This window comes from Nycticebus coucang, chromosome 5, assembly GCF_027406575.1.
Source record: "Nycticebus coucang isolate mNycCou1 chromosome 5, mNycCou1.pri, whole genome shotgun sequence".
Classification (NCBI taxonomy): domain Eukaryota; kingdom Metazoa; phylum Chordata; class Mammalia; order Primates; family Lorisidae; genus Nycticebus; species Nycticebus coucang.
Window position 1 is genome coordinate 114874611 of NC_069784.1, and position 21484 is coordinate 114896094.

The following is a 21484-nucleotide window of genomic DNA, read 5'->3' on the forward strand; positions in this document are numbered from 1 at the left end:
ACTGAGCCATGGGCACTACCTGAGAAGAGGGAATTTAAAAGAGGAAGCTGGGACTGAATCCCTCCGTTCCTCCCTCCTCCTACCTCCCCTAGCTGAGGGATTAGTAGCAGTCCCTTTACAACTTTATTGCATATTTGTGTGAAATATTTGTATTCACTTGTCCCTTTTTCATAGTAATTTAGATTTCAAAATTGATTCCTGTTATGATATTGTTCGTAATACTTTGCATTTCTCTCTTCAGAAGAGTATTAAGTATCAGAGGACTGTTAGGGATGTTTGCTTGTAAATTGAAGTCAAGGTGCCAGGAGTCCAGATGGTTGCTTCTAAGGAGACAATGTCATCCCTAAATGTGACAAGAAGCTTTGCTCATATCTGCTCTACTTTATTGAAGGGTGTGGAGTTGAGAGTTAAATAATACATTTATCATTTAAAACATGTTTGGGGTAAAACAAACATGACTATATTTCAGATTGAATATTCAAATAAGAATTTTAAGATAAAACACAGGTACATTCACCTACCTAACCGTGGGTGAAAAGGATTTAGACACAGTGCTGCATGGAAGTGAGAGGACCCTTCTTCTGCCTGTGTCTGTCCTGATCAGAAAAATTCAATGGTATTACCAAAATCAAAAGGATTAGCGATGGTGTATCTAGGTAGTTTGTGCTTTATCTGTGTACCATGTGTCCATGGCAAGTTTTTTTGTCATAACACATATTTCAGAATATCTTATAAACAATAATTAAGACTCAACATTCTATACAGTTGATTCTAATGTCTAAAACACAAAATTGTACTTCGGTTAGGACTAGATAATCTGTAATACCAAAAGCAGCCATTTGAGAGCAGCTTTGAAAATGAGTGCTTCAGAAGGCGTTCCTGGGCGTCTATTTAAATGGCCCTCTTGGGCGGCGCCTGTGGCTCAGAGGAGTAGGGCGCTGGCCCCATATGCCGGAGGTGGCGGGTTCAAACCCAGCCCCGGCCAAAAACAAACAAAAAAAGGCCCTCTCCTTCAGGGTACCGAATGAAGACTGGACCCTCTAATTTCAGCCACACCCCTTAGGCAATTTGAAAAATGGCTTATGCCTGTCCCGCTTATGAAGTAATGACTCACGTGGTCCAGTCACAGAGAATGCTCCAAAATCAGTCAGTGCAACAATAAAAACTCATTTCAAAGCAACATGAACTGTGTTTGCCACACACCGTGCAATGAGGTAACATAGATCCTGGAAGCAGATTTCTTTTTTTTTTGCAGTTTTCGGCTGGGGCTGGGTTTGAACCTACCACCTCTAGCATATGAGGCCAGCGCCCTACTCCTTTGACCCACAGGTGCTGCCCAGAAGCAGATTTCTTAAATTCCTTTTTTTCTTTCTCCCACTCATTTCCTTCTGCTGCCTCTCTCACCCCAGCCTGGCCCTTTACGCTTTTGGCCAACCTTCCCCAAACTTTCCCATCATAAACTGCCCCTAAACACATGAGCAAGGTAGAAACTCTCTGGCGTGTGAAGTGGAAGGGCTCAAGGGACCCACACTGACACCATGAGAGGAGGGGAGAGCCCGGAGTATCGTGGTAATCCTCTCCCTGCACCACGCCCTACCCAATACTCCCTGCACTGGGCATCTATGTGTTGTTATGGACTAATGCGTTGTTATTGATCAGGTGTCTGACCTGGGGAAAATTACTTCACATTCCTGTTTCCATTTCTTCTCTGAATATTTAAGACTCATTGAATCTATATGAGATGGTCAAGTTTGTGTGGGTTAACACGTGGACGCCCTTAGAACAGAGAATGCTAATTAGTGAGTGTGATCATCACCTCTGCTTTGTGCCTACAGGTCAATATACCTTAGGCCAATTATTCCACTCTGTGCAGTTAGAGTGGGAGTCTGGTGAGGAGGAAGGGAGGTTAGACTGACTGGCAAATGTCTCCTGGGACGGACACTCTCTCATTCCCCTTTTCCATTCCTACTCCCTTGCCACCTCCAAGCTCGGCACCTCTTTGGCACTTACCAAGAAACACAGCTGTTATTTCCCCAACAAACTTGAGTTGTTCAGGGTACCAGCTTCTCCGTGCTGTCGACAATGTCACTCAGTTTTGTTTTTTTGTTTTTTTTTTTGTCACCTTTCAGAAATTTAACAAAATCTCTGGTCCGCTGATGGCTCCCTCTCTTGTTATGGATTTATTCTCTCTGGTACGTGTTTACCATTCTATACATTTTTTCCTAGACTGATCAGAAGAGATATATTTAAGAGAGTCCACTTTACCACCCTGAATCAGAAGCTCCCTGAAATACAAATAAAACGTTCTAAGCTTAGGGTTACTTCTGCTCACAAGAGAGTCCATCTTCACTTATTTAACAGTACTTCCAAATAAAGGAATATTCTTAAAAATTTACTTAAAAGATCCTGTAAATCAGAGAATTTGGAAGAAAAAATGATTTGCAATCATTTTACAGGTCAGGATATTGAGACCATTGAGATGGCCTGCCCAGGCCTGCACAGCTAACAGCAGCCAAAGTTGGGATGAGACTCGAATCAGCCCTTTCAGGAATGTGTAGAAAACAAAACAAGTAGATTTGGCATCCATGTTTATTACAGTAATAGTAACGTCCATCAGAGGGAATTATAGCAAAAATCAACCTAATTATTATGACTCCATTCTTCCATTGTTTTCATTTCCATAAAAAAGGAAAGCCTATTGAACTTCATTGTCAGTCCTGCAGTATATGGCTTTGAAGCTCAGTTATTACCCTCCATGGCTACCTCGTGTGTCAGCTCAAAGACTTTGACATATTGTTTCTTTGTTACATTCAAGATAAGTAGCACTTAGCACATCTAGCTCCTTATAGCCTGAGCGAGATATAATTGCTTAGGAATCTACAACTGCTTATTTAAAGGGTGGAGACTCTTAATATAATTACTGAGCCAAAACCCAGCTCAGCTTCACACGGGAAATCTCATGCAGAGCACTGTTAATCTTCAGGCGACTTCTCAGTTGAGTTCTCCATCACTCTCCAGAATCCTCTGGGATTTTCCTTGTGTTTGTGACATAAAGGTTATCTGTCCTGGTGAATCGGAACCAACAAGGCACGGAGGAAAGACTGCACTACTGGACGGCTGAAGGCAGCTGGACATTTCAGCCATAGTAATGACACTTCATGTATCTTCATCACAGATGTTTGTGGTTGAAATGCTTCCATTATAGCAGTTCATTGGTCCCAGAAAGTTGAATTTTTCTTAATGCAACATTAAGACACAGTGTGTTGGCCTGGTGTGGTGGCTCACACCTATAATCCTAGCACCCTGGGACGCCAAGGCCGGTGGATTGCTTGAGCTCAGGAGTTCAAGTCCAACCTGAGCAAGAGCAAGACCCTGTCTCTACTAAAAATAGAAAAGCTAGCCAGACATTGTGGTGGGGAGGCTGAGGTAAGAGGATCTCTTGAGCCTAGGAGTTTGAGGTTGCCATGACTATAACACCATAGCACTCTAATGTTAGACTCTGTCTCAAAAAAAAAAAAAAAAGAGAGAGAAAGACAATATTATGTTATTCATTGAGGAGAGGAAAAAAGAGATGGATGTGAAAAAAATTCAAAAACGAAAATGCCTATTTTAGAGAAGCTTATACTCTAAGTCATTTTCATGTATGACAGGAGACCAACTTTCTTAATCTCTAGATATTATCTTCTTGAATTAGCTGGGCTAGTATGCATTTTAAAAGATGGTGTTTTTAACTTTTTTTTGTTTTTAACATTTTTAATGACCACTTAAGATTTTTTTACCAGTCATAGCATAGATGTGTTTTTTTTTTTTCTTTTTTGAGAGAGTCTCAAGCTGTCACCCTGGGTAGAGTGTTATGGCATCACAGCTCACAGCAACCTCCAACTCCTGGGCTTACACGATTCTCTTGCCTCAACCTCCCAAGTAGCTGGGACTACAGGTGCCCATCACAACGGCCAGCTATTTTTTGGTTGTAGTTGTCATTATTGTTTGGCAGGCCAGGGCTGGATTTGAACCTGCCAGCTCCAGTGTATGTGGCTGGCGTCCTGGGGGCTTGAGCTACAGGCACTGAGCCTGTTTTGTTTCTTGTTTTTTTAATTTTGGCATAATCACCCAGCCCACATTCCTCTAAATTTATGAGAAACATTTACCTGGTACTTTTTAAAATATGGGAGAAAAATTCATTGCCAAGGACCAACTGGCCAACAGAAGCACTGTGGAGGAATCTCTCCATTCTCCCACCCAGCCACTCTGCAGCCCTCCTTCACATTCACAAGGAACTGAATGAAGGGAAGAGGACCCTACCACAGAGGAGGCTGCGCGAAGGAAAATGAGAGGAAGGGACCTTCAGCTACACCCCTCTCAGAAATCACCCAGTCGACTTCCCTCCAGGGGCAGTGCTATAGAGATACGGACTATTGATTATTAAGGGGAGAGTCCAGGGAGTGGACTACTAGACTTCATTAATGATCATTCAAAAATTGTTTTTGGACACCTACAAAAGTACAATCCTTAAAAGTAAGACAAAGCAACTTTTCATTTTATCCAGTGTCCTTACCACTTATTCAAAACCTTAAACAAAAATTCCTTTCCCCAGATTTGAAAACAAACAAAAAAGCTTCCAAATAGAAACATGATTGGTATACCTGGTTTATTGGGAAAAATGCATAAGGAAAAATTCAATTGTTTATTCCACAACTTACAAAATAGTAATTTGATATATAAAATGAGTTAGTTTTCATTATGTAAGTATAAATGTTAAAAAAAATTACACAAATCATATATATGTCACTCAGAGAAACTCACATCCCTGAATTCTCCTGTTGCATGTTTTACATCAGACATTTTATATCTGTTTACCCAGGAAGACCAGGCATTTTTTTGGTTTTTTTTTTTTTTGGAGATAGTCTCACTATGTCACCCTCAGTAGAGTGCTGTGACATCACAGCTCACAGCAACCTCCAACTCTTGGGCTTAAGCGATTCTCTTGCTTCAGTCTCCCAAGTAGCTGGGACTGGAAGACCAGGTTTTTAATTACATGTAGTTTCTGCTTATAGCTGCCATCTATCAGAAGCTGTGTCTACATGATGAGGGCCCAGTTAAACCTGATATTTCAACAAATCAAGCCACTTCTTCAGACGGTTTTAATGGCACTTCAGTGATAGGAATGGCTGTCCTAATGCTTTACTATACAATCTAATCAGAGCTATCAGTCACGATGTATTAGACCCCGTCCATCTTTCAATCAAGTCAATGCTGGTTCTGCACATATAGACACAAAACAGTACAGATCTATTAATAACAGCATTTGCCCACACCTTAACCCCATAAAGAAATTTAAAAGAGAAAATTTCATCTTAACATTTCACCATTACAAAGGCCTTACTATTGCCACAGGCTTTAACTATGAAACAATACTTTCCTAGATGACATATCAGCACAACATGAAGCTTAGCAAAAACGTAATTATTCAGAATATTAACTATAATTATCACCAATTGATATGCATTTAGGAAACTATTTTGCTTCTTTAAATAGTGAAAGGCTTAAACACACACACTTTTTTTGCAGTTCTTTTAGAATGTTTGGTCACTGACACTTCTTACCAATTACATCAGTCTTCTTCTTACCCCTACTACACCCAGTCCATTCTATGTGGAAATGAACAGAAACTTGATCAGATTATTAAATCTTGGAACACTTCCCATTTTCCCTTTATCAAATGGTAAGTTTCGTGTTCGTATTCTCTTACAAGTGCAATATAAATGTTATGGAGAGATATAAAGAAATGTCAGCATAGCACGAGTAGTTAGTGAAAAGAAGTATCTCGTTTAACTCCACACATATATAAAAGGTGAATGTGAAACTGTAACACTAATTAACATTTTCTCCTAAATTATTTTAGCATTTCTGACTATTTACTATTATGAACACTGCCAAAACATAGATACAAAGTAGGCTGGAGGAAACAGTTTCGTTCTCTGGAAACCATTTGACAGCGATGATTTTCTTCCGCTCTGGCTCCCATGTTAGGCGGGTGGGTAGAAGTACCTGGGCTTGGCGTTGCCCAGAAGGTCGTCTTCGTAGTTGGGGAGGCAGCAAAAGAAGAAGGAGCAACCGATCAGGATAATGGTGGCTGCCCAGCCAAAGCCGTAGGCCCAGTTATAGATGTAGGTGACCGCGGGGTTGGCGTGAAGGTTAAAGGTCTGCGTGTACTTCACAGGGTAAATTATCAGTGAGATGATCTGGAACACAGCTGGAAGAAAAAAGCCCCGGATTGAATAAATGCACATGCACATTCGATGGAATGAAACTCCCTCTTCCACAAAGTTTGTGCCTTTAAAAAAAAGTGTTTCATCCACTTAAAAATGCTAATGAGGCAGGAGGAATCAAAGCCTAAAATAGACTATGGACTGTAAGAAATACCTAGCTCTGAGCAGTGTCGTGCCTATACCGCATATTGCAAAATATAGGAAACAGAGACATCGCTCTATATTACACGTGGAAGCAGTACATGCAGTAAAGTAAAAAGTGTGACACTGTGGCGTACCACAGGAAGCAGGACAGGAAAGAAGAGCCCACAGAAGCTCCTGTCTGGTCATCTTTCGGTTTCCTGTGCCAAACACATATGAACGTGTTCAGAGTTTACAAAACTTTTACATATACTATATATGTGTACCTATACAACACAGGCATGCACACATGCACACACCCCAGACTCAATGCTGAGACTATGTATTTCTGGAATATTCATTCTATGTGTGGCTAATGCTTGTAATCCTAGCACTCAGGAAGGCCAAAAGTTCAAGACCTGCCTGAGCAAGTGTGAGACCTGTTTCTACAAAAAAAAAAAAGAAGAATAGAAAAACGAGGTGGGAATGGTGATGCCATGCACCTGTAGTCTCAACTATTCAGGAGGCTGAGGCAGAAGGATCGCTGGAGCTCAGGAGGTTGAGGTTGCTGTGAGCTATGATGACCTCACTGCACTCTAGCCTAGGTGACAGAGCAAGACCCTTCCTCTACAAAAACCAAAAAACAAAAAGTGGATGACTACGTGAAAGAATGAACCAATGATGGAAATGATCAATGTGGAGAATCCCCAGGAAACCCTGCAGAGGAGGTGAGAGCATCAGACACGGAGTGCAGGCAGGCAGGGGGAGGGCGCTTGGCACTGGGGCTGGTGGGCACGGTGAGAACAGAAGGAGGGAGTGGTCACTGTGCTCAGGGAAGTGTAAGGGAGGACGTAGAAAGGAAAACGTATGTGAGGAAGACTTCTAAACTCTTTGGTACAAGAGTCACATTATTATAATAATATTAATCATTGTAGTAGCATTTTAAGCTACTTTAAAATAAAATTCACTTTGGGCGGCGCCTGTGGCTCAGCGGGTAGGGCGCCGGTCCCATATGCTGGAGGTGGCGGGTTCAAACCCAGCCCCGGCCAAAAAAAAATAAATAAATAAATAAAAATAAAATAAAATAAAATTCACTTTATTGATCTGAATTTACTCCAGTAGTCTTTTCAATGAACATGCATGAATTTTGTAAAGCTACACTGATGCAAGCCTTGCTGAACTTAACCCTTTTAAGCCTAGGGAACCCAGCCCAAGGGGGCCTTCCTCTTGGCTCATGCGTGGTCACATGGACCTGTTCTGGTCACAAGGCTTTTCTGCCCAGTTTCCAAGACCATCTGCCCACTTTGTATTTGGACCCCAGGTCTGCAGCTGGATTTCTCCTTTGGTCCCATGAGCCTAAGTTGGTGTCTTGAGAAATGAGCTGTGGCCGCGTGTTGCCCTTATCAGCACCTTCTCTTCTCCTCTCCTCAGAAAATCTGGTTTTACTTCTGAATCCAACTTTGTGGCTGGGATCCAGCCCCTTTGACAGACTTCCCTAGTGCCAGGGCACCTGCCTAAAATTTCAGCTACTCCTTCTCAAACCCTAGTTCCTATATTCTGTTAATAATGTTCATTGTAGCCCTACCTAACTGCACGCCTTGATTTCTTCACAACACTTGTGTCTGGGAGGGGCCCGAGCCACAGTCACACTGGCTCTTTGTTATAGATGCCAGCTCTGGCCCCTCCCAGGGTCTTCCACTCCACGGCGGAACACCCTTTCACGACCTGCCACATCATGAGATCACAAAACTCTTTGAACAAGTGAACTGGTGCAGGGGCATTCAGGTGCCCTCAGCACGGGGCTCACAGCAGGGCTGGGGACCACTATGGAGAACACGGTGCTGTCAGGAATGACCCCGAGATTTCTGGGATAGTGGTGTCCGTGGATGGGGCCACCTATGAGAGAAGGGGCACACACAGTGACAACCTGAGTCCCTTGACGGGGGAGCACTGAATACTGTCTAAAGCACAGAGGAAAGGAATCCCAGATCTGAAAACACCTCTCTCTCTGCGACTGCCCTCGGTGACACCTCTTCTGAGAACAGATCATGAACTGAAATTGTCACGCGTCTTCTGTGTGGAATTGGCCACCACTCTGCTGCTGCCTGCTGGACGTATGCATGAAGAAGTCCTGACACAGACTCACCTGCCAGGGCCAGCAGGCCTCCGATCACTCTCAGGAAGACAAGCATCTGGGGTCCACAGAGGGCAAAGAAGGACAAGATGAAGCAGATCACCAGGATGATAAAGCCACAGAAGAGCGTGGCGGCGGCTGCTCTTCCCCACGCTGCGAGAAAAAGAAAAAGAAGTGGTGATTAACACAACAGACGCGGCCAGTTGAAAAATTACTTATCGGGCGGCGCCTGTGGCTCAAGGGGTAGGGCGCCGGTCCCATATGCTGGAGGTGGCGGGTTCAAACCCAGCCCCGGCCAAAAAAAAAAAAAGAAAAATTACTTATCACAGTATGCATAGGGTACAGGCGGGGTTTTTAAATCTCTATTATTTTATTTATTTTTTTTTTTATATATATTTTTTGTAGAGACAGAGTCTCACTTTATGGCCCTGGGTAGAGTGCCGTGGCCTCACACAGCTCACAGCAACCTCCAACTCCTGGGCCTAAGCGATTCTCTTGCCTCAGCCTCCCGAGTAGCTGGGACTACAGGCGCCCGCCACAACGCCCAGCTATTTAAATCTCTATTATTTTTAATCTCTATTAGTTTTTCTCTTGACAGAACATAAGCCTCTCCACAATTAAGGGAAGAACAGGCGATTCATATGCAGGACATCAGTGACAGCAACTCAGGAACGCTTTCCCACCCCACCCCCAGCCCACCCCTGCCCCTCGCTTGTTTTTTGGGCCACGGGCTATAAGAATGAAAGTTGTGCTTCATTAAACTGTTTCTCAAGTAATAAATCTGCCATATCAAGAGGTATATTTGTGAGTTTCACCCAAGTTCTAACACACCATGACAATCATAATAAAAAACATTTTTGATACCAAACGATCCAAATAATAAACACTTTTAGGTAACGTTTCCAATACCTTTAAAGGGTCTTGGTTTAGTATTAATGTTTGGTTCCATGCAAAAATAATCATTGAAAAGCATGTTTATGATTAGGCAGAGGAGGTGAAGCATTTTAAGTGTGTAGAAGTAGTGATTTTACAACAAGCTCAGTAGCAAGCCACCTTTCTAAATTTCTGCCTGAACTTTAATTTCAGAAGTATTCAGAACGTATTCCTCAAGAGTTCTTAATTATCTTTGTCCTAAGAAAGAATCAGGATGAGATGGAAATTGAGTTTTAGTCTGGAGACTGACATACATGGGCACCTCCAGCCCTGGGTCACTCTGCTCTGCTCTAAGGAAACAGGAAAATACATGATACACACAGACAATTCTAGTTGAGAATTCCTGTCGTTCAGCCTGCACTGACTTTTAAAGTCTCTCCATGCACAGCCATCTACAGGTAATAACTAAAATTTAGAGCATGCATTAGTTCACTGAATCCTCACAACAACTTCTTAAAGTTCACATTATCATTTCTATCTTAGAAATGAGGATGTACTTAGGCTTTGGGAGTTCAAGTGAACTGATCATAGCCCTACAGCTATTAAGTAGTTTAGCTCAGCGGCTAGGGTGCCAGCCACATACACTGGAGCTGACGGGTTGGAATCTAGCCCAGGCCTGCCAAACAATGACAACTACAACCAAAAAATAGCTGGATGTTGTGGCAAGCACCTGTAGTCCCAGCTACGTGGGAGGCTGAGGCAAGAGAATCACTTAAGCCCCAGAGTTTGAGGTTGCTGTGAGCTGTGATGGCATAGCACTCTACCCGGGGTGACCAAGTGAGACTCTGTCTCAAAAAAAAAATTCAAAACATGACTTTTTTGCAATATAAGATACAGACCATACAATCCACCCTTTTATAGATGTACAATTCGGTAGTTTTACTGTATTCACAGATTTGTCCAACCATCGCCACTAAAAATTCTAGAACATTTTCATCACCCCCAAAAGAAAGCCCATACCCATTAGCAGCCATTCCCCATTCCCCCCTCCCTCCAGCTTCTGGCAACTGTTAATCTACTTTCTGTGTCTATAAATTTACCAGTTTCAGGCATTTCATGTAAATGGAATCACTATACTATGTGGTCTTTTGTTAACGGGTTTCTTTCAGGGAGCTTAGTTCAACATAGTTCATCATGTTACAGCATGAATCATTACTTTATTCTTTATTCTTTTTTATGGTAGAATAATATTCTACAGAATAGATATACCACACTTTGTTTATCTATACATTCCTTCAAGAAAGAACAGGCACACTTGACCTAACAGTCTTTATTGCATTTGAAATGGAGATCCATGAGTCAAGGCCCCCAATGCCCTGGTCTAACTCCTCCCCTCTAATGTGGTACACTGCACAACACTTATCCTCACTTAATTCTAGATCACTGACTGGTCAAAATAAAGCAAAGATATGGGCTAGCAGAAACATCACTTTCACATATATTTTATTTTTATGTTATATTTTACATTTACAGTTTTTATTACTTTCCTCCAAGTCTTCTTATTTCTATCACTGAGAGATTTTAGGGACCAGGTTAAAAAGGGAATGTTTGCTTTTAAAATAGAAATTAATATAACCAAAATGTTCAATTTAATAACTCTCTCTTTTCTCACTTTTCCTTTGGACTTCAAGTAAGGTAACATCATTTTTTTTTGCTTTTGAGACCAAGTCTCACTATGTTGCCTTTGGTAGAGTGCTGTGATGTCACAGCTCACAGCAACTCAAACTCTTGGGTTCAAACAATTCTCTTGCCTCAGCCTCCCAAGTAACTGGAACTACAGGTACCCACCACAATGCCCGGTTATTTTTTGGTTGCAATTGTCATTGTTGTTTATCAGGCCCGGACTGGGCTTGAACCCGCCAGCCTCAGTGTATGTGGCCAGTGCCCTAACCACTGAGCAACAGGCGCTGAGCCCAAGTAAGGTAACTTGTAAGAGAAGAGGGACCATGCTCTGGAAGGAACATTAATTAATCAGACCTGCTCAAAGGATAGCCCCCATGCCCTGGTCTCACTTTCAGTTACGACTCAAAATAAGTCAAAACTCAAAATAAGCAGCAGTGCTTATTAAAAACATGCAGAATTTTGTGCCTCCCTCCAGACTTACTGCATCGGAGTTTGAGAGGCAGTATGTAGGAGTCTTCATCTCAGTAGTTTCTTATACCCACACTAAAGTTTTACAACAACTAGGACAGATGATTAAATTCCTTATAAAACAGACACAGCACTACCAAAAAGGAGGACCTAATTTTCAGATGTGCCCCCCCATTACAATCCTATCTCTATAGTCCTTGGTTACTGCCAAACATTGAGTTCAATTAAATCAAATCATTCATTTCAAATAACCAAAGACTTATTTTTTTTCTTTTATGAATTCACACATTTGAACCTGTGCATATCCACATATGCCTGCAGAGGAATGGATGGGTGATGAGAACAAATTACACTGAATGTGAGTTTTCAATAAAAACAGGAAAAATGTCCTAACGAGGAACCTATTTCAAGTATCAAACTTTTACTATCACAGATTAAGGGTTGAAAAGTCTAGCTAAATTAAGTTCTGTATAATATTTCTATAAAGAAAATATTATCGATTTATTTATTTGAGGAAAATAAACAAAAAGATTATTACTATAATTACTTCTGACATTACAGAAGAAGCATAATTTATTCTTAGTTTCAGGTACTTGGAAGGAATTAAATAAAAGAAATGGTAAGCCAATTCACCTAATCTAATGACAACAGGCAAACATAAATGCAAGACCATTTTAAGAACTTTTCCTACACTATGTTAGAATAATTTAGTTAATGTTTTGCTTACCTAAAATGCTGAGTCTAAAGAAAATCAGACAAATGGAAAATTAAGCAACATTTTGTCTTGGGAAAGGCTTGCCTTGGAAGTAGAACATGTAAAACCTGCTCCTTGCAGCATGGAAACACCCACGTTAAATCATTTAGCCATCATTTAAGGCAGAGATCTTGGCAGGGTTTTAAAGATCATGAGTGATGAAGGATAAACCTCTTCAAGTAAGGCAATCTGCCTTCTCAAGTCAATGACTATTTTGTTTTAAAATGATGAAATGGACCACACCAGGTCTGAGCAGGGTCCTCCCAGCCCAACAGTTCTTCTGAGAAGGGTCTGTCAGTAGTAGAGACTTAGAACATAGCTACTCTCTATGACACACATTTTTTTTTTTGTAACAGAGTCTCACTATGTCGCCCTGGGTAGAATGCTTTGGCGTCACAGCTCCCAGCAACCTCAAACTCTTGGGCTTAAGCGATTCTCTTGGCTCAACCTCCCAAGTAGCTGGGACTACAGGCACCTGTCCCAACACCAGCTAATATTTTGCTGCAGTTGTCATTGTTGTTTGGCAGGCCCAGGCTAGATTCGAACCTGCCAGCTCTGGTGTATGTGGCTGGCGCCCTAGCCACTGAGCCCATGACACACCTTTTGAAAAGTTAAGTCTACACCCTAATTACCTTTGGTCTTAGTCACCCAGAAATGAGTCACATAGCTACAAATTAGAGCTGTTTATATTTTTATATTATACCATGGTCTACATCAGGGGTCCTCAAACTGCGGCCGGCAGGCCACATGAGGCTATTGTATTTGTTCCCATTTTGTTTTTTTACTTCAAAATAAGATATGTGCAGTGTGCATAGGAATTTGTTCATAGGTTTTTTTTTTAAACTATAGTCCGGCCCTCCACCGGTCTGAGGGACAGTGAATTGGCCCCCTGTTTAAAAAGTTTGAGGATGCCTGGTCTACATTATACCATATTTGCTAATCCCAATGGAAAACGTCCATTTTTAGAACTTGTCCTAGAGCTACACATTTTATTTTTATTTTTGTTTTGAGACAGTCTCACTCAGTTGCCCTGGGTAGAGTGGTGTGGCGTCATAGCTCCTGCAACCTCAAACTCCTGGGCTCAAGTGATCCTCTTGTCTCAGCCTCCTGAGTAACTGGGACTACAGGTGCCTGCAATAACTCCCGGCTATTTTTAGAGACGGGGGTCTTGCTCTCGCTCTTGTTCAAGATGGTCTCCAACCCATGAGCTCGGGTAATCCACCTGCCTCGGCCTCCCAGAGTGCTGGGATTGTAGGCGTGAGCCACCATGCCTGGCCTCATCTACATGTTTCCTGATTCAACAGATGGTTCTCAGTTCTGCAAGGGCAGGCTGACCATCTTTATGTAATCTGTACACAAGTTTGTCCTCCATTACCAATCTCTATACCAAGTTGCATTACCTTTCCTAATTTGTGTGTGTGTGTGTGTGTGTGTGTGTGTGTAAAGGAATGGGGCAGAGTCTCACTTGCCAATTGTTATTCTCCAGATGACATTAAAAAACACAGTGGTGGGGTAGGGTGGCTCAAGCCTGTAATCGTAGCCCTCTGGGAAGCTGAGGCAGGAGGACTGCCTGAGCTTAGGAGTTTGAGACCAGCCTGAGCAAGAGTGAGACCCACCTCTGTAAAAAATAGAAAAATTCACTGGGTGTGATGGCATATGAGTTTAAGCCTAGAAATTAAAGGCTGCTATGACAACACCACTGCACTGTCTGGGCAACAGAGCGAGACCCTATCCCAAAACAAAACAAACAAATTAAAAAAAAAAAAAAAAAGCAGTGGTAAATAGATGCTGTTTTTGTTTGTTTTGTTTCTTTAAGGGAAGATAAATTTATATATATAATTCATTATGGTCTAAATTCATTTTCTAAGTACCACTTGGAGAAGTTCATATTATCAAAGAAACCAGCATTATAAACCCACTCTTAAGGAAAATGCATTAAAGATCTGTTTAGATCAGATTTTTAACTAGTGTGCTGTGAAAAGATCCTTACCTGTGCCGTAAAAATTTTTGAAGATCATTAATTATATTATTTTTTAAAGAAGTTCAAAGCACAGTAGTATATTCTTTTTCTGAGCAATGTAAATTTAAGTGAGCTGTGGAAGTTTAACTATAGGTTCAAGTGCACTGTGAGATAAAAAAGGTTAAAAACACTAGTTTAGATGAACAATGTCACTTTGCTATCTCTTGCAAAGATTTAACATTAAATCCAGAACACAGAAACAGTCACTAATAAAATTAAGTCTTTCCTAGGAAGTGTTTTTAAGATTTTTGTTATGAGAAAATATACTATACATTTTTACAGAATTTACATTTGAAAACATAATACTATAAAGTAAATGTAGCCAGAAAAAGACCAGTAAGGTCAACAGCTAAGAACAGAACATAAAAAAATAAATAAATAAATACCTTGAATGTCAAGCTAGAAGTGATAAACTGAAGCTTAAAGAAAAAACTTCTAAGACTAGAAGAGTATTGCTAATATTTTTACTACTGTTGGTAATATTGTGGAGCTTATCACTAATTTTCTCCCCAAAGTTACTACTTGTTATAATAGATTTGCTGCCTTCCTCTGCAGTTTTACATGTGGGCACCAAACAGACCAGAAAAGTCTGTGGCCTACCCCTTTGCTCAGGGTGCTGAAGACGCCAATGTGTCACCTAACTAGAGCACAGTCCTTACCCAGAACAAAAGATTCATCTATCCACAGTGTCAAAGGCGCTAACTAGTGAACCTGACATTTTGTCAGATTTCTTCTTATCATGAGAGTTCTTTACGTCAAAACAGGCAGAACAGGAAACTATTTATTGAAAAATAAAAAAGTACCCTTTACAAATAAATACAAGCATGACAAGATGATATAGTCGGAAATGCAGTTTCCCTCACCTGCAGTGATTGGCCAGTGCTTCTGACACTGAGAAGTGCTTTCAGGGGTCATCTGGGGAACTTGCTAAAATGCAGATTCCCATTCAGCGTGGGGCCCACACTGAACGTGCAATAACCTTTTACACAACGCTGGTGCTGCTCGTCTGCCACATTTTCTTTCAGTAGCAAAAATCTAGAGGACGACTCATGCAGGCCCCCCCCAAAACCTACATAAAAAGAGGCTATTCTGTGGAAGGTAGCAAAAGACTGGCTCAACCGAGGGATGGCAGGACAACCACCCTGGAGAGCACTGCACAGTGGTGTGAAATTCTTCACATGCTCCTCATTTTCTCCTGAACCAGAGCCAGATGCCACAGTGTCTTTATAGAACCAGTTACTTTAACCCTTTAGGATATTCTGGTAAAGGACTGAGCTAATCCATGGTGGGGGGTTGGCGAGGGGTGGGGGGGTACAACCACCTACAGGAAGAGGTGAAAAGGAGACTTTACCCTAATGACAAGATAACTAGGGACAGATGTGGTATCTATCTTCAAATATTTGAAAATCTGGCAGATGGACGAAGGTTAGAAAGTGAAGTTGCACAGAAGCACTCCATGAGTATAAACCAAGTAAACAAACAGCATCTTCCAGGGAACAGAATGTAAGTTGCTTGATAAAAGGGAAGATCAGGCAGAGGTAGAGGGACTCTCGCTTTGGTGCAAGCCTGACCTCCATGCTTTTAAATTTCCATCTATCTTAATACTCTAGAAGTCTGTGTCCCTTTACGGGAGGAAGACAGGTTAGGTCACCAAAAAGGACTGACACTCTCTGGGGCAGCTACTGCTGAGTGAGGCAAATGTAGAACAAACTGGCCTGGATCCCTGGTTTCTAAACTTCTAGATTTTACAAATTAAAAAAATATATATATAAACTTATTAAATTAACAGAGTGGCCAACTTTGCTATGTAAGGACATGACCACACACAGATGCTCATCCAGAGAGTAATCTGTCTGCTAATGCCTAATTTCGTAAGATATGAACAATACCTTTCACTTCTACCAAAAAAATACACAAATTTCAAAAAAAACCTAAAGAGCATAATTTCCAAATGCAGTTCTTCAAGTACAGTGTGTCCCTAAGGTCACCATACATACATACATAGGAAAAATGGAAACTGTAGCTACATGTACCTTTATTTCCTTTATTTACAAAATAGTCATTATAAAATGTTACAAAATATTTGTAAAGCTCATCTATGTTGATATATAAATATAAAATAGATAAAATACCAGTTTGTTCATTTTTCCTATTTATGGCAATCTTTGGGACACCTGAAGAATTAGCCTAATGTACACTATTGACTTCATATGGATTTTTTTCGTTTCCTGTATTTTTGAGAGCCATGGAGCTAAATGACCTAAAAATATTTCCTATAATACCCTGATTCTTTGACTTGTCCAAGAGTGATCTCAATTCTGTATCAAAAACTTTGGATGCATTCTGTAGTATGCAAGGGCAGTCTTAGTAAAAATGAGGTTCTGCACTTCAGATTCAAGATTCAGAATCCAGATTCAAGGCAAAGGCTGTCAGTTTTCACTGACTCCCTCCTTTTGCTCTGGTGCATAAACTTATTGCCCTTACTGTTCACCTGGGATTTGAAATCTACATAGCTGAGGCTTAAAATATCCTTTCTTAAATCTGGAAAAGAAGGTGCCAGTGGCGCAAAAAATAGTATGAACATGCATTCCAATTTAATTTCACACTTTATTCATGGGTGAAATTTGAATGATCCGTTTCAATCACAAATATGGATGCTGTTTTCCTGTTTTGACAAATATAAGCCACGATTTTTAAAAAATTCAAACAAGTATCTGTTAAACTCAGAGCTAATTTAGCTGCTTTAACACCATGTTGAAGAAAATATTCAGCAAATAATTTAGCTCGGTTTGGTCATTCGAAATTCTTTAAAAACTAAGTCGTGAAGAATATTCTGTGTTTTTTACACAGTTCTAAGCAACTATTTACTTGTATGAAAATATCTGTATTTTTCAGTATTACTGTCAATACCTGCCGGGTATAACCTGTGTCTTTACTACTAAAATGAAGATATTAACATTATGATTATGAACTAACAACAAAAGAGATGGTCAAAACGGTTTGTGATAGAAAGGTCTACTTTCTTAAAACAGTTACAAGGGTAAATCAAAGCATTTACTTCCTAGCATATGTCAAGAAGTTTTAAAAAATAGATGTACACACTCAGTTCTCTACATGGAGATATTTTAATCAGAGCCATCAACCTTAGTCCTTGTTACACAAGATTCTGTGTTTGTTGTACATAGATGGGAGTGTGTGTAAATGGCTTACCGCATTTTACAAGCTCACAAAATTACAGTAGAACCTCTCTGTAAGTTGACCACCTAAGGGATTTTAACAGTCTGGTCAACATAAGGAACTAGGTCCTATCAGGCTGATACACACATGTGGTGCACATCCCGTCTAGGAAAATTAAGTTAACTTAAGGAGGTGGTCAATGCAGACAGGTGATCAAATAGAGAGGTTCCACTGTATATTTTTTCTGTACTTACTGAATCTATCTTTAAAAGCTATAAAGTTCAGAGATGCCCAGATAATCAATGTAGCGAATACACAATTTGTAAGGCAAAACTGGCCACCAGTGCAGGAAGTGAACGGGTCAAGTATAATAAACAATTAAAATTCTGACTATAATGGCCAGAGGTGGACCTCTTCTGGTGGCTTCATATCTGTCATCTTTTTCCCAGGGCCACCCCATTGCAGTAGATTCTGGATTTGTGAATTGATTCTAGGCCTTGAGCAAGAGCTATGCCTACTGCATTAGTGGCACTTAGTTACCTTTGCAAAGGTAAGAGGACTAACTAAATGGAGATGTTAAAACCACCACCCATTTATGAAAATCAGTCAGGCTGCACCATAAACGTAGTAATAGATTTTCAAGTGAATCTTGAAAAATCTACTTTTTCAAAGACCAATTTGTGTATCAGATTGAAAAATCCACCATACACTGGATCAGTGTTTTCTTTACAATGAAAAAGAATTCTAATTAAAAAAATCAAACTAAGAAACAAAACCTGTTTACTGCTCACCATATGCAAAGCCCTCTATCAGTCTGAGGCTGGGGCAGCCACACCCCAAGAAGGTGAGCTCATACTCCAGTCAAGAAAAATAAAAAACTGGCATTGTACATGTTTCACAAGAGAGCAGCGGTCACAGCCAGAGCCTTGCAGGCCAAATCATGTCCCAGCAATGGTACCGATCACGGCTCTGCCAGAACTCCTCTGGCCCAAGACACACTGGCCATTTTACTTCCAGGATTACTGAGTATTCTTTAGATCTGTGTTAGTCTTTGGAGTAAAGTATAATTATCAAAATCTGTTAAAAAAAAAAAAAAGCAGACATGTTGTCCCCTACAAGAGACTAAGTTCTTAAATGCACTTTAACTGAAAGAAATATTACTTCAAATAAATGAATTCCTTTTAAAAACGTAAAAGACTTAGAATGATACAAACCTGGGCAGGCATAGTGTTTGTATGTGTTTTCAGAGAAGAAAAACACCAACTTTAAGGAAAGCTGGAATGCGCTGTGCAGTGTTTACATTTTATTATCTGCCAAAAGAGGACCATGCTTCCCTTTGGGAGAAAGTTAATCCTGAGAACTTCAAAAACCGTTCCACAATAGATAAAATACACCATCCCAGAACGACACGTAAAAAGGATTTGGTGGGAAGCTCGGCCTCGCTACAGAGAAAGAAAGAAGTCTACTGTAGTAACTAGGATGGAAAAAGGACACAGTGGCTCCCCTCAAACTCAAAAGGTAAAGCACCATTTGCCTTTAAGCTTTTGATGTAGGCTCACACTTCCCTCCACTTCTACCCCTGAAGAATCACAATAGACCCCAACTGTTATACCTACTGCCCTAAAGCCAGGGAAGGGGGATCCCACAGCGAAAGAAAGAAAAAGAGAGCCTTTCCTTTCCCGGGTCTCAGGTGTAATTAACTAGTCAAGCACCAAGGATTCCTCCACGCCGGGAAAAAAAAACAGGACAGAGCACGTCTTCTGCATTGCATATTCAATTTGTCAACTCTGCTTTGTCTTTGCTTTTTAGATTTCAAATCAGATTAAAATAATTAAGTTTTTAAACGGGGAATGTCGGGCGGCGCCTGTAGCTCAGTCGGTAAGGCGCCGGCCCCATATACCGAGGGTGGCGGGTTCAAACCCGGCCCCGGCTGAACTGCAACCAAAAAATAGCCGGGTGTTGTGGCGGGCGCCTGTAGTCCCAGCTACTCGGGAGGCTGAGGCAAGAGAATCGCTTAAGCCCAGGAGTTGGAGGTTGCTGTGAGCTGTGTGATGCCATGGTGTCTCCACAAAAAAAACAAAACGGAGAATGTCGTACTTAAACCAAAAGAACACTCCCCTAGAACAAGACCAAACAAGAATTAGCCTGACTGCTAAAAAGCTAAATTAGCTATTGAAATTTTAACCCCTAGATGTACCCGAAAGGTTTTTTTTGTTTTTATGGAAAAAGTTTCTCTCTCTTAGATCAAGTTAAACAAATCCAACGATATTAGGGAAGGCACGTTGTTTTAATCCTAAGAGATATGGGAGCAAAGGGAACGGAAAGACATTTCGGATAATTTCCAAGAAAATATATTTCGCTCATTACGTTTACTCATCTCAACCTTTGCAATGGCTGAAATTATCTTTCACACGTAACGAACGGTCAAATCCTGCGAAAAAACCTGTAGTGTGGACTAGGGTCATTTTTTTTCTGGTTTCGAGCCCGGTATTGGCCGCCCAAAGCCGCTGCTACTGCCCTTGGTTCTGGCTGGACGCATAAACTTGAGCTTGAGCCCCGCTATCCCGGACCCCGCGAGCGCCCTTCCCGGAGGCGGCGGCGGCCCCGAGGGCTTCCCGGAGGCGGCGGGGGCCGCACTCACCGAAGTCCATCAGGCTCTGGCAGCCATCGTCGTAGGACCCGCTGCCGCCGCCCTCGTGGAAGCATCTCCACCACAGCGAGGACGTCTGGATGTGGTCGCTGGACTGCAGCCAGCCGCGGCCGGACAGCGCGATGATGTCGAAGGCGATGGCGCTGAGCAGGAGCAGCGGCAGGATCCACCTGCAGCGCTCGCAGGCCAGGCCGCAGCGCAACATGTCGACGGTGGCGGCGCGGAGCGGAGGAGCGCGCTGGGCACCGGCGGCGCGGAGAGTGGCCGGCCAACGCGGGCGCCGCGACAAAAGGGAAGGGGCCTCGGGAGGCGGCCCCACCTAGATTCCGGTGACTCAGAGCGCGCCCGCCCGGACCTGCCCGGCCGGCTCGGGGAGCTCGCGGGGCGGGCGGGGCCGCTGGTAAACAAGGCCGGGCTCGGGTTACACCGGGTGCGGAGCCTAAGCCTGCCCCCTTCCCGGGGCGGGCTGCGGGAGGCGGCCGCCCGTCCCCACGTTTCCCAGGCGCCTCCCTTCCCTCCCGCCCGGGGCGCTCTCCGCACGTGTCCTCCTTTCTGCCCTCTGCGTACTCGCACGTTCATCTGCACAACCCCAGCTACGAATCCGACCTCTGAGGTTGGATGGTCGCAAGATTGTCAACACTGCCCTGTTGGACTTTCCAGCAGTTTGAGGCGAGTGTTCAGCTGTGAGTGTGGATCGAAGCTGCGCTCCTTCCTCGTGTGCACCCCTACCCAGAGCCGGGCCCTGCGCCCCGCAGGCAGGGGTCACTGCCTCCCGGCCGCCTACACCTTTGCACCTTGGACCGTTGCTCCCTTCGTGCTCGTATCTGTTTGCACGTCAAGTTTTCTCGCTGGGCTGTGCGCATTTTGAAGCTGGAGGCCGTGTTTTATTAATCTGGGTGCCCCTGGTGTCCAGGCGTAGGGTCTGGGTGATGAGGGGGAGCTCAGTCTCGCTTCATACTGGAAGCGCTTCTTGTGGCTGCCCCGGGTGGTTTCATGTCGTTTCTCCTGCAGTGTGCTTGTTCCCTAAACAAATCTCTACCTGTTTTAACCTCACTTTATCTCACTTTATCTCTCTTAATTTACTATTTTGAGGTTTCTCCAAATAAAAATCGTATGTCAGCATGCAGCCAGCATCTAAATTCCCACCCCTCACTGTTCTGGGACAGCCAGCTTCTGTCACCATGGTTACTCCTCAGGTGTGGCAGGAGAGGGTGGGCTGGCAACCAGGTGTGGCGCTGAGAGGAAGTAAGTTTCCAGGGTAGGACGCGAAGATAGTGTTGGGCAAGTCACTGAAACATCCACTGGGGGTCACATCTTCTCTGTGCCTCCAAAGATT

General features: G+C 42.4%; 1 protein-coding gene across 1 annotated transcript; it reads right to left on the reverse strand.

Annotated features, from left to right (window-relative positions):
• Nucleotides 1-4629: 4629 nt before the first annotated feature.
• On the reverse strand, nt 4630-20534 carry PERP (p53 apoptosis effector related to PMP22). Its single transcript, XM_053591997.1, has 3 exons — nt 20140-20534; nt 8536-8676; nt 4630-6253 (listed from the first exon to the last, which is right to left on the reverse strand). Exons 1-3 carry the CDS (start codon nt 20351-20353, stop codon nt 6027-6029), a joined length of 582 nt encoding a protein of 193 aa, XP_053447972.1. The 5' UTR covers nt 20354-20534; the 3' UTR covers nt 4630-6026.
• Nucleotides 20535-21484: the final 950 nt, after the last annotated feature.